Below are 13,549 nucleotides of genomic sequence, written 5' to 3'. Positions count from 1 at the left end.
TATAAAAAAACATATTTTACAGTTTGTGTTAAATAAGTATATTGTGATAATTAAATTATTCTCAAAAATTGTTCTGCAAAGACTTGTTAATGATGAGCAATTTCTGTAATAAATCTAGGTAGTTTGTGTGATTTATTTTTGAGTTATAACTGTTAAACCTGTTATTTAATCACGAATTATCGCATTAAAAATCTATGACGAAATAGGGGACACGAATTCACGAAATTACAAACACACCCAAATCTTATCACGAAATAGGGTTCAAATGAAAGGTCTTTGAGAAAATTTATAAAAAATGTAATTCAAATTATAACTTCATAATAAATACATTTAATTACTCTCAAAAGACCGATCTTCATCAAACGCAAATTTATAAACTTAGACCATATTCAGATAATAAAAAAAATCTGAAAATGGTGAGAACTTTAAGATGCCGAATGCGAATAGGGGACATTTACCTTAACTCACGAAGAAAATTTCGTAGATCCCGACGATCCCACTGTTCACACACAGAACGTTGAAAATATGTGGATGAGGGCGAAGAGGAAACTGAAGCGCCAGTGTGGTACTTCAGAAGCCCTCTTTACCTCTTACCTACATGAATTCATTTGGCGCAATAAATTCAAGAGTCGTCGTCGTCACGAGAGTACTCGTGTGTGTTAGGGAGCAGTACCCAGTATGGTAAGTATCATATTTATTATTCAATTTTCTATTTCCTATCATTTTTGTTTCATTTTGCAGATAAACTATAGCGTAATGCAGATATATTCAACACGCAAAATTTTTTTTTTTAATTTTTATATAATAAAAAACAAATATTTTGCAGTGGCTACTCCTCAGAGGAGGTATTTATCATTTTGAAGTACTCTTTAAAATAACCACTAAGAACGTAGGGAGACACGTAGGGTTGCTGAGATTGGTGTAAGGAATGGTTACGGTGTCAATGAGATCCAAAGTTTTTACAACAAGATTCACAAAAATAACATAATTAAACTAGTTTTTCCTTCAATTAAAATAAATACTACATACATCAGAATTGCGTTTTATACAGATCTGCAATTTACTTTTAAACTTAACCTTAATAAACTTAATATTACCTCTGCTTTTTCAAATTCTAATAAAATTAGTCAACAAACATAAATTTAAAGAAAAAGAAAAGGGTGGTATTTATAGAATGATTGTGATTGCCATTATATAGGACAGACAGGGCGTAATATCAATATCCGATATAGAGAGCATTGTGGTATTACCACAATCATTTTAATGAATTTATTAAATGTTATAGTTATTATACAGTATGTCCCCGGATCGAGTTACAAAGAGGAAAAAAATTTTATTACTGACTTTTCAAACTTATCTTAGCATAAATAAAGCGTCGGATATGTTCAAACCACTAAATCGCACGAATTTTATATTCTAACTATAGAAGTTACTAATTCCGGGCTATTGTTGACGTCTCTCGGCGGCATAGTCTAATGATAAATTCATCAAAAACGGAATTGATCCTGTTTGCAGCTAAAAATAAACGTGAGTCAATATTATCCCACCTGAATGTTTCCGTAAACAATATCAAAATATCTTGTACTAACTCGGTAAAGAGTCTGGGGATGATTATTGACAAAAACCTTAAATTTAATGATTACATTAACAAATGTACACAAAGAGCATATGTTAATTTAAGACTAATATACAATAGCCGACGTCTTTTGAACAAAAGGATGAAAATGATGTTATGTGAGTCACTTGTACTATCACATTTCAATTATTGTGATGTATATTCTCCATTTTTGTCATTGGTTGCAACCAGGAAAATTCAGAAAGTACAAAATTCGTGCTTAAGATTAATTTTTGGTATTCGCCGTAGAGAAAGTGTCGGTCATAAGCTATTGGATGTGAGATGGTTAAACATGAAACATCGAAGGGTGTTACATTCTGCATGCTTGTACTTTAGAATCATTAGATTAGAGAAACCACCCTACTTATACAACTTATTATACAAATTATGACCCGATCCGACGTACACACTTTGAACATTAGGTTTAAGGGAACTTTAACGCCTCCTACTCACATACATGAATTTTAAAAAAAAAAGGTTTTTCGTACCAAATCACAAAAGTTTGGAATAATCTTCCTATTACACTTAAACAATGTTTCAAAGTTAACAGCTTTAAATTACAGTATCGCAACCTCTTACTTGGTGGCCGGGTCGAACATGTGTGAGCATCTGTCGCTTGTAGCCCTGTAGCTTGTGACTCTATTGGTTGTAGCCTGATTACATCGTTATGTTACTATAGAACTGTTAAACTCACTTCGCACTTAACTTTTGATTTTAGTTATTATTATTAATATTATTTTTACTATTATTTTCTTTTTTTCTCAATTTCGTTGGTTTTCCGTTCAACGCACCAGCTTTATAATTATAATTATTCTAGTATTACAGTACAATATAATTTCAACATTTTTTTGTTTTTTTTTACTCTACTTTGGTTAAGTTGAAAAGCAGTCTTGGACTGAACTTCGCCTATTCAAGGTACTTATAATTAAAACGCTAGCCAACCAAATATATAATAAAATATAATTTTAATTTTGTAAGTTCCCACGTATAAGTAAATGTAGAGGTTAACTTTTGATATACTTCCGAATGATTTAGGGTCAAAATTTTTCCTCTATAGTTATCACCTGCAGCAGACCCTTAAACCATACAATACATCAATAACGCTGACCACTCATTATTATATTATAAATATGGTCAATTTTCATAATCTAAATATTTTCATAATTTTGAAATAAAATAGTTTTCAAAAAACTTAAACAAAAGACTCAAAGAAAAGAAGATAGATTTTTGAAGGATAACGAGAATTGTGTAAATACCTCCATAGGGTTGGTTTTCTATTTATTATAAAGGAACGGGACAGAAAAAGATAGGAGGAGCAACAAAATCTTTTGTGGAAAGATCCACGGGCAGAAAGACCCTGGTCGGCAACCCTATTCCACCTCGTATATTGTATGTATGTATATACAGCCTGTTTCAGAGTAAGCGCCTTGTTGTTTTTAGTCACACTGTGGGTACTACTTTCAAAATATTTGGCAGTAATATGTTTTAGGACATTCTCTACACGATGGTGATACCAGATTTTCAATTGGAAGAATTATTTCAAAATGGCGACTATAACTTTTTTTTTTAATGGAATGCCATAATTTTTTTTTATTATTGAGATTCTGAAAACATTCTTTTTACGATAGTATTTCGCTTTTCTTAAAAACTCATTTCTTTTACCATTAAAAAACAAACTAACATGTTAATGTAGTAGTGCATAAATGTTTTACTCGATGTTATTCGGTCGACTAGATTTTGCAGGCCTATTCGATTTCAATTTGCACACGAAACAACAGATTTAATAATACATAGAAAGACGAAAGAATACATAGATAAACAAATAAAGGAACTAAAACCTACAAAATATTACACTGCTGGCACGTTAATTAGCACACCCTTGCAAATTCAAACAGTACTATCCATATTTCGAACTATAACGGCATTTTAACATAATTTTTGATTTGTTTGTATTGACTTATACTGTATCGTTTGTAATGGCTTCGTTGTAGTAACATTTTATCGCTGCTTAAATTGGTATACGTCTTTTTTCGCAAATATGTTTACTATAAGTTGGCATTTTAATTAGCACACCCTGACATTGCCAATATCTGTTCGGTATAAAGTTCGTATTGATAGTTGCGTTTGTTTTAAAAGCAGTATAAATGTCAGTTAAGTCAATTTAAATGAAAATTGTTTAAACATCATTGAGATGGGACGCACAAAAAGCTGTACAGAGGGGGAAAGACGTCTAATATGGAAGATGTTTGAGAAAGAGAAAAATATAAGTAAAATTGCCCGATCTATTGGGAGTTCGCGTAAAAAAGTTCAACATGCACTCAAACATTATCGAAATAATAAAAGTTTTTCTAATCGAAAATGATCAAGACGCTAAAAAACCGGAAAAACGGAAGATTCCCTAATTGTCCGACAGGTGCTCAAAGATCCTTCCGTTACTTCTTCACAGATAAGAGCCAGAATGTAGCAGGAACATGATGTCAACATTGCAAGTAGGACTATCAGACAACGACTTCTGGAAAACAATCTCTGGGGTTGCTAAAGTTTAAAAAAAATCGAAGGTTTCGCTTGGTAACCGTAAAAAGCGATTGGAATTTGTAAAAAGCCACTTCCGTCTTTCTGGAATTACGTAATTTGAAGCGACGAATCTAAATTCAATCTATACAGACCTGATAGTAGATGTTACGTGCGACGTCCTCCAAATAAACAGTTAGAACAAAAGTACACGACAAAGACAGTGAAATTGCTTCGATTTTATGCACTTTTAACTAGATGCAGTACGGAGAGATATGTGCTAATTAGCGTGCCACCGCTGTATATGGATGAAGTGAATGTCGAAATAACTCGTCAACTACTTTTTACAATGGTAGACGGAAAAATTTGTAATACACTTACAGACACGACATTTACACAACGTTGTTATACAGGGTGAGTGAGATAGAATGGGAAATCCGAATACCAGATATACTAGACACCAAAATATGACGATTTAATCCAACATCTCTTACACAGATGTCGGTGGTTTTCGAGGTACAGGGTGTTAAAAGTTAAATTCTTATTTCGGAATGTATTTTATGTATTTTTGCTTCTAAAATTTTTATTTTTTAACATAAGCAAAGTTGGCTTATTTTTCCGCCCACGTTTCGACAATTAGTTGTTAATTGTCAACATTGTTCTAATTTCCGTGTGTAATAATCATCTTTACCAACAATAATGTTATTACCAATTTGAAAATGTCCCGAAGATATTTAGAGTTATATCCAAATCGAAGGCAACTTAATCATAAGTTATTTAGGAATCTGCACAATCGCCTTGGGGAAACGGAGGTTTGACAAAAAAAATTAGCGTTAACGAAGAAAAAGAGATCCTGGTTCGAGTTGCAGAAAATCCATCTGTAAGTACCCGCCGATTAAATATTACAACCGGGATAAACTAATCGTCAATGTATAGAGTTTTAAAGAAAGAAAAAATCCAGCCATATCATTATACTCCCGTTCAAAACTTATTACCCCAAGATCATGCAGCACGCCTGCATGATCCAAAATTTCCTTGACAAGATTCTGTTCACTGATGAAGCGACGTTTACAAGACGTTCCAATTGGAAAAACAATTGCTTATGGGATTCCGAGTTTAAAGTAAATATTTGATGTGGTGTTAATATGAATGTTATCCATTTTAATTATTATCCATTTTTAATTAGTCCATTTGAATTCCCTCCCAAATTAAATGGACATGTGTCCTTAAGTTTTCTTGAAGATCATCTACACGAGCTTTTATATGACGTCCAGACGCTCTAAAAGAAGAGATATGGTTTATGCAGGATGGTGTGCCACCACATTATAGTCTTCCTGTGCGCATTTACTTAAATGAACATTTTCATGACAAAATAGTGACTTGGTTTATCAAAGGAACAGTGTGTATCTAGCGCCCTCTACGAGCAATCATAAAACAAGTTTCAAATTCGTATTTCTAATGCTCGAAAACATAAAACTACCAGAGAAGACGGCTCCATCGGGAGTCGAAACATTTATGTAGCACAGAAGCGTTTATAATAAAATGAAATTGCATCATATTTACATTATTTTATATATATTTTTCTTTAATTACCAAATTTTGTGTTAATAGTACAAAAAGCTTCAAAATTATCAAGAAATTTCGAAATAAGAATTTAACTTTCAACACTGTGCTTCAAAAGCCACCGACATGTGTATAAGAGATGTTAGGTTAAATCGTCATATTTTGGTGTCTAGTGTCTCCGGTATTCGAGTTTTCCATTCTTCCTGACTCACCCTACACTACCCTTCCCAACGAGGACATGTTGCGAGAAACATAGAGAACATAAAGCTAACAGGTACAGAATAAGTACTTGAAAAAAATGTCGATTTACCTTATAGAGAGGTTGCTCCCTTGAGTGTACAGCCTCCATCTTTTGCAAATGTTGCTTAAAAAGAAGAAGAAGAGATCTGAACAATGCACGTTTGTGTCTTCATGATCTTACGCGAAAAGTTCGTAAACGTTACCAAAGGTTCTATAGAGAGGATTTTGAATTTTAATATTAATTATTGCAAAAATTAAACAATTTTAGGATCTGAAAATGTCACCAATTCTTCTATTTTTACATCGTTTATCGATTTTTTGAAAGATGGTCGTTCTATTGGATTGAGGGTAACGACCCCATTGTAACTAATTTCTTTAACTTTACGAAAATATAGAGAAAAAACAATTGTATAGGTATTTAAGATTCAACGTTTTGAAAGAAAGTGAGTTTAAGAACGAAGACAATAAAATTCGAAAACAATACAGAAACGTATTTGAAAATATTCAAAAATATTCATTAAAAATAAAATAATTTAACTTTAATACGTGAAAAAAATAGTTACTTAAAGTTAAATTATTTTATTTTTAATGAATATTTTTGACTATTTAATCAATTTTTAAAATCAACTAGGTCATACCGTTGACTGAGAAATTTAACAAGACATGTCATACGATAGTTTTACGCGTCGCCGTAAAATATCTCCACATTTAGATGGCGCTACCCAAGTTGAAGTAGCTTGAGGACTTGTGCGCAAGCGTGCGCTTAGCGTCCTAAATTGAAATTTTATTCTTCTGTTGTTAGTGTTCTCGGCAGTTTTAAGTGTAATTTTTATCGTATGCATTAGTGCCCTCAAGAAAATGCCGCTTAAAAATATGTGTTATTATATTAATTGTGGAAAACACAGGTTAAAAGATAATGGAATAAGTTATTTCAAATTTCCTATAAAAGAAAAACAAAGAGCAATCGAATAGCAAAAACGATGCGGAAATATTGAAATTGCATTGATGAACGTCGAAGAGTTAAAGGAAACAAAACTTTGTGAAAGACATTTTTTAAAAAGTGATATACTTATCAACTCGCGAAGCAAAACATTACGTCGAAACGCCCTTCCCGTGGCTTATAATAGTGATGGTAAGTAAATCTAATAAATCTGTATTTCTAATACTAAATCTATATTTAAGAAAATTCTGACATTTTATATACTACTTGGTTTCATTCTAAATAACTTTTATTCGAAGTTAAGACTTTCTTTTCATAAATTACTATCAGATTTTTTCTTTTAAAACATAAACTTAATAAGCGTTTTTCTTATGTTTGTGCAGACGTTGATACTCGCACCTTTGCTGTTCCAACTAGCCCAGTCCGAACACATTCGCATGTTAAAACGTATGGTAGGAAAAGACAATTTGCTGACAATTCTAGCACAACATCAAATTCTGATTCGGAGGCATTATCAACTCTCACAGTCAACTATGATACTCCAGACGAAAAGCAACACCAGAGTACTTCTAGTTCTTCTAACATGAGTGTAGTAAGTGATCGAATTATGAATATGCCTACCAAAAGGAAAGTGTCATCAAGAAGTAAATGTAAACTTTTCACGAATAAAATGCGACAATTACGATTAAAATATCGAGCGCGATGTCAACAAACATACCGCTTACAGAAGAAACGTAATAGTAGTAGTTTTTGTCCTCAAACCATTATTGACAACCTAATTAGTAGGGATGTTCCGAAGCTTCGGTCTTGCTTCGGTATTCGGCCGATTCGGCCTCTTTATAAAATATTCGGCCTTCGGCCGAAGCAGCCATTGTATTCGGTATTCGGCCGGCCGAAGCGGTATAAAGGTAGCATAGGCGCGCTTTTCCAGCTCGCGCATGCCAATGAAAACGTGTTAAGACCAGTAAGAGCATGGGCGGTTATAAGCGTTAGAACGGTTAGAAGTTTAAAGTGTGCGGTAACGTGTCGGTAACTGACGTGTTGATTGTTGTATTGCGTTCTTTTCGTTTTATATTTTAAACCGATAATGGTATTTTACTTTGACCTCTCATTTCGAATTTGGTTATAGAAGAATAAACTTTAAAGGTGCGTTTCCAGGGTCCGTTCAGATTTAAACGCTAAACACGCCAAGGCGGCGTCCAAACGCCCAAAATTGTTCATAAACCGTTTGTTTCGGGTAAACGACCTCGTGACGTGAATCATGAGTGACATAAACAAAAAAAGTGACGTTTGGACATTTTTTGATAAATGTGAAGACTTGAAATTTGCAAAGTGTAAATTGTGTCAACAAGAAATATCACGGGGTGGCACTGGAAAATATGCTAGTACAACATCAATGATTAATCATGTAAAACGAAAGCACGCTGAAGAATTTGAAAAAAGAAAGCGTCTATTATCAGAATCAGAACAAAACAAAACTAATCCAGAGAATGATTTAAATATTGTTCAAAAGAAACAAGAAACATTAACAGAATTTATTAACAAATCTAAACAGTGGGACATAAATGACAAACGGTCAAAAAAAATGCATTATGCTATAGGTGAAATGATTGCATTAGATAATATGCCTTATTTATGTGTAGAAAATACAGGATTTACTAGATTAATGAATAAAATTTGCCCCCAGTACAAGGTGCCCAGAAGAAAATATTTTTCAGAAACCATCATCCCAGATATTTATGACAGATTAGTAGAAGCTATTAAAAAAAAGATTGATGGTGTTCAATATCTGTCCGTGACATCTGATATCTGGACTTGCTCTCATACAAATGAATCTTTTATTAGTTTTACGGCTCATTGGCTTAATACAAATTTTGGTTTTAATCATGTACTTTTAAACTGTAAACATTTTCCTGAGAGTCATACTGCTGAAAATATTAAACAAATGTTTCTCGATATGTTGCAAATGTGGAATTTAGACATTTCACAGGTCCATGTCATTGTTCGAGACAATGGCGCCAACATTGTTAAAGCCTGTAATGACGCCAAACTCGTTGGAGTGCCTTGTTTCATACATACTCTACAATTAGTGATAATACATGCTATTAAAACACAACGATCTATAGTGGATTTAATAGCAGTGTGTCGAAAAATTGTTGGACATTTTAATCATTCCCCAGCCGCATGCTCCAAATTGAAAGATATTCAAACCGAATTAAATGTTGATCATAAAAAATTAGTGCAAGATGTTACTACTAGGTGGAATTCTAGTTTCTACATGCTGCAACGAATACTAGAGCAAAAGAGGGTATTGAATATCTATGCAGCAGATAATGATATTGTGACGTTAAATACAAATCAATGGTCCTTAATTCAACCGTTGTTAGATTTATTGGAACCATTTGAGGAGATTACAAAGGTTATGAGTTCAAATGTAGCTTTTATTTCGGAAGTTATTCCAACAATAACAACGTTGAAAGTTTATTTATCTAAAGAAGACGAAAATCTGTTTCACGGAGTTGGAACAATGAAAAATTGTATTTATGATGAAATAAACAGAAGATTTGATAGTTTGTTAAATAATAAATTTTATATTATTGCTACAATATTGGACCCACGATTTAAAATGACGTTTTTTGAATCGAACAAAATAGATTATTTTAAATATATATTGACCAGTGAATATTCTCAATCTGAGTCTGAACCAATAATTAACGAAAATTATACTCCTGAGACAAAAATTAGAAGACTCGATGACACTATTAGTAATGAAACAAATAAAAGTAAACTATGGCAGTGTTTTGATGAGATTGTCTCTTCAAGAGATTCTTTACCAAAGCCATCTGAAAATATAAAAGTAAAGAGCATTGACGAAGAATTAAACTTATATTTAAATATGGATAAGCTAATTAGAACGGACGATCCTCTTGTTTGGTGGAAAGCATGGAAAACCACTTTTCCTATATTAACAGAAATTGCAAGAAAATTTTTATCGGCCCCTGCTGCTAGCGTATACAGTGAAAGAGTTTTTTCTGAAGCCGGTAATATTTATGACCAAACTAGAAGCAGATTACTGCCAAGAAATGCAGAAAAATTATTGTTTATCCACCACAATCTGCACAAAGTTAATTTTGAATATTAGTGCCTATAACTTTGCAGGTATGTAATTGTTATTAATTATTAATTTAGTATGAAGCTAGTAAATACCTAATTTCATCATCTGTCAGTTTAACATCACTTAGTTAGCTCGTAAAGCATTATTCCTAAACCAAAAAACCTTGTTTCTTGCAATTCATTCATTGTGTTAAAAATTTTAACTTAAAATTAAAAAAAAAATAATTCGTTTCAGGTGTAGAGGAACGTGAGTTATGACGGAAGCCTCAGCCCCCTACATAATATGCTTTCTTATACATTTTTACTTATTACTTACATACATATATGTATATTATACTTACATGTTATATTTCATTTTTTCAATATATGTTTTATGTTTTATTTAATTATTATTTATAATTTAAATTACTTCAGTACTAATAAGTATCTACATATTTTATTTAATTTTAAACATTTAACAACATTCATGCATTTACTTAATAACAACTTCATGAAAAACACTGGACTTTTGTGAGTTTAAAATAATTGCAACACCTACTTATAAGAATAACGTTTTACGTTTTAATAATGCATTTTTTCGAATTTGAAATTTTGATTGATGCTTCGGCCGAATATTCGGTGCTCCGGCCAAATTACAAGCCGAATATTCGGTATTCGGTTATTCGGCCAAAACCCGCTTCGGTCCATCTCTACTAATTAGACACAAGAGCGAAGCTGTCAGAACTTTTATAAATATGCAAATTTGGCGAAAAAGAAAATCTAAATGGAGTAAGGCTGAAAAGCAGATCGCAATGTCTCTTTTTTACAAATCACCCAGCACGTACAGTTTTATGTTAAATAAATTAAAGTTTGTTCTGCCAGCGGTCAGAACTATACAGTCTTTTTTGAAAGTTTTAAATTTAAAAACAGGGATCAAAACTACACTGACAAAGAAATTAGCTTCAAAAGTTAAAAGTATGACAGATTACGAAAAACATTGCGTGGTAATATTTGATGAAATTTGGTTAAAAACACAGCTGGAATATAATAAATTCCAGGATATAATTGAAGGATTTCAAGATCTGGCCAACTATGGCAAAGAGTCCAAACTAGCCAACACGGCTCTTGTATTTTATCTGCGGGGTTTGCTCCATAATTACAAAATACCATTAGGATATTATTCATCCGCTGGACCTGTAAAAAGTTCTACGCTGCATCTAATTATAAAAGATGTTATCAGAGAATTAAGGAAAATGAACTTAAATCCTCTGATGTTAGTCAGCGACCAAGGATCCAATAACAGAAAAGCGATGGAGCTATTAGGAGCAACTGTAAATAATCCAATGGTTTTAATAGATAATAAAAATTTTTTTACAAGTTTTGACGCTCCGCATTTAATTAAATCTTTAAGAAACAATTTCATAAATCCGAAACTAAAGTTTGTAGTTAATGGAAAAACAATTTCGTGCAACGACGTTGTCGACACCTACAAAATAGATCAAAAAAGTACTACTACAAGAGCAATGCTCAAAATCCGTGAATCCCACATTAAACCAACAACATTTGAGAAAATGCGAGTCAAATATGCAACACAAATATTCTCGCACACAGTTGCAGCAGCAGTTGCTACAGCCAGAGGAACGATGTAATTAAAAAGTAATACAGCGATAGATACTGCCGATTTTATTGAAAGTGTAAATAATATATTTGATACTCTAAACAGTAGAGCGTTAAATGATAATAATCCCAACAAAAGAGCATTATCGATTTACAATGATAGACCTGAAAATATTTTATTAGACGGATTAATTTTTTTTAAACACATTGATGTTTACGAGGTAGCAAATAATACAGAAACAAAAAGAAATAACATTTACTGTTTGGAGGGGTTTCAATGGACCATACGTTCTATTTTATTATTATGGTCGGAACTGAAATTAATGAAAATTAAATATCTGTTAACAAATTTTCTAAATCAAGACCCTATAGAAAATTTTTTTTCTGTGGTCAGAAGCAGAGGCGTTTATAACCCGACGCCTACAGTTCGCCAATTTCGAATTGCGATGCAGCATAACAGCAACGTTAGATTGGGAATGGAGGTGGATACTAGTAATTGTATTGCTGATGAGGCCAGTGTACTGATATTGTCTGGATCAGATAAAGAGCAACTGATGGATGCAGAAAAAGAAAACCAAGTAGTAGAAGAACAGAAACTAGCCAGGTGTGTCTTCACTCTTCCTCAGAAAGATGTAAATGTCGACGACATCAACGAAGTAATTCCATCTAGCAGTGGCCAAAAAAAAATTACATTGGAAAGTTGTACGACAGCGTATGTTGTAGGTTATGTATTCCACAAAATTTTTGACAAAACAACGTGCGAACAATGTCGATCTGATTTAATAAAAGATTCAAATGATGCGTTTGAAGAAAACGAATTTTTAGAAAGAAAATTCCCATATCAAGTGGAAAACCACATAGGAAAGTACGAATTTTAGGAAATTAACTACTGCCGCAAAAATCAGTGGACTTATTTTCTCCAAGTATTTTTAATAAAGTGTTTAACAATTAATTTCAATAATTTTTAAACTTTTTTAGTAATTAAAATAATAAAATATATCAATTTTATAAAATATTACAACTTTTCGTATTCTTAACTACTTTATGTGATTTTTTAAATCTTTAAAATTCCCTATTTTTTCAACTTATTGGTATGATTTTCAATTTTTAAATATTTTTTGAGAAATGTAAAATTCTCTCAGCTCGGATGTGGTTCGGTATATTATAACGGTAGCGCCACTTTACAGAGTGAATGCGGTGGGACTAGTTCAGTAGTAGAGAGAGGGGAACACGGTTGCAGCTGCGACGCTTATTTTCCCTGTATTGCGTGTCTTGTTAAATTTCTCAGTCAACGGTCATACGGTGTACGGTCCAAAGATGAATACCGTACAAAAATGTACGGTAATTTAGAAATCTGTAATTTAATTAAGAAAATACGTACTGTAGGCAGAATGGCGTTCATGGGGGGATCTCTAAAGTCCCTAGATTTACAAAGTACTGCGGTTCATGAAGCCTGTTTTCGAGCAAAAATGGCGGTTTGACAGCTTGTCACTGCATCTCACCACTTATTTACAAAAATATTGCCGTCTTGTAGGCTTTGGAGTTGCAAAAGTGGCAGTAAGAAGGACTTTCGACTCTTCAGAGTACCACGAGAAAAAAAGAAAGGAAATTTGGCGTAATGTTTTGGTTTGTAGTTTTAAATTTCCCGCTTGACTTTTTCCGACCGATCGTATTATTCGGAAGGCTTGGCTTTCTCGAATAAATAATTCAAAATTATTTGCATTAACTAATGAGAAGCGTTTAAGCAATTATTGTGTTTGCTCCAAACATTTTGCACCAATGTGCAAATATGTTGGGGAAAAATTGAAAAAGCGCGCATTACCTACATTCATCGAGATATACTATATTTACTGGAGTGCGTGCTTTGGACTAAAAAACGAGCCGGTCGACTCGACGACTTCCCCCACCCTATAACGGCAAGAAGCTTCAGTTCCGTATGTAACATATAGGTGTTAACGTATTGTTTAAGT

General features: G+C 32.8%; 1 protein-coding gene across 1 annotated transcript; it reads left to right on the top strand.

Moving 5' to 3' along the window:
- Positions 1-7,656: 7,656 nt before the first annotated feature.
- Positions 7,657-10,667, top strand: LOC139431938 (zinc finger BED domain-containing protein 4-like). Its single transcript, XM_071200241.1, has 2 exons — positions 7,657-10,028; positions 10,219-10,667. The coding sequence occupies exon 1, from the start codon at positions 8,131-8,133 to the stop codon at positions 10,009-10,011; it is 1,881 nt and encodes a 626-aa protein (XP_071056342.1). The 5' UTR covers positions 7,657-8,130; the 3' UTR covers positions 10,012-10,028; positions 10,219-10,667.
- Positions 10,668-13,549: the final 2,882 nt, after the last annotated feature.

The sequence above is a fragment of the Onthophagus taurus genome, chromosome 11, assembly GCF_036711975.1.
Source record: "Onthophagus taurus isolate NC chromosome 11, IU_Otau_3.0, whole genome shotgun sequence".
Classification (NCBI taxonomy): domain Eukaryota; kingdom Metazoa; phylum Arthropoda; class Insecta; order Coleoptera; family Scarabaeidae; genus Onthophagus; species Onthophagus taurus.
The sequence above is the reverse complement of the archived record's forward strand: the minus strand, read 5'-3'. Positions and strand labels throughout refer to the sequence as shown.

Bases quoted from the DNA above. Each gene is read 5' to 3' on its own strand.
- LOC139431938 (XM_071200241.1), top strand. From the start codon at position 8,131: ATGAGTGACATAAACAAAAAAAGTGACGTTTGGACATTTTTTGATAAA.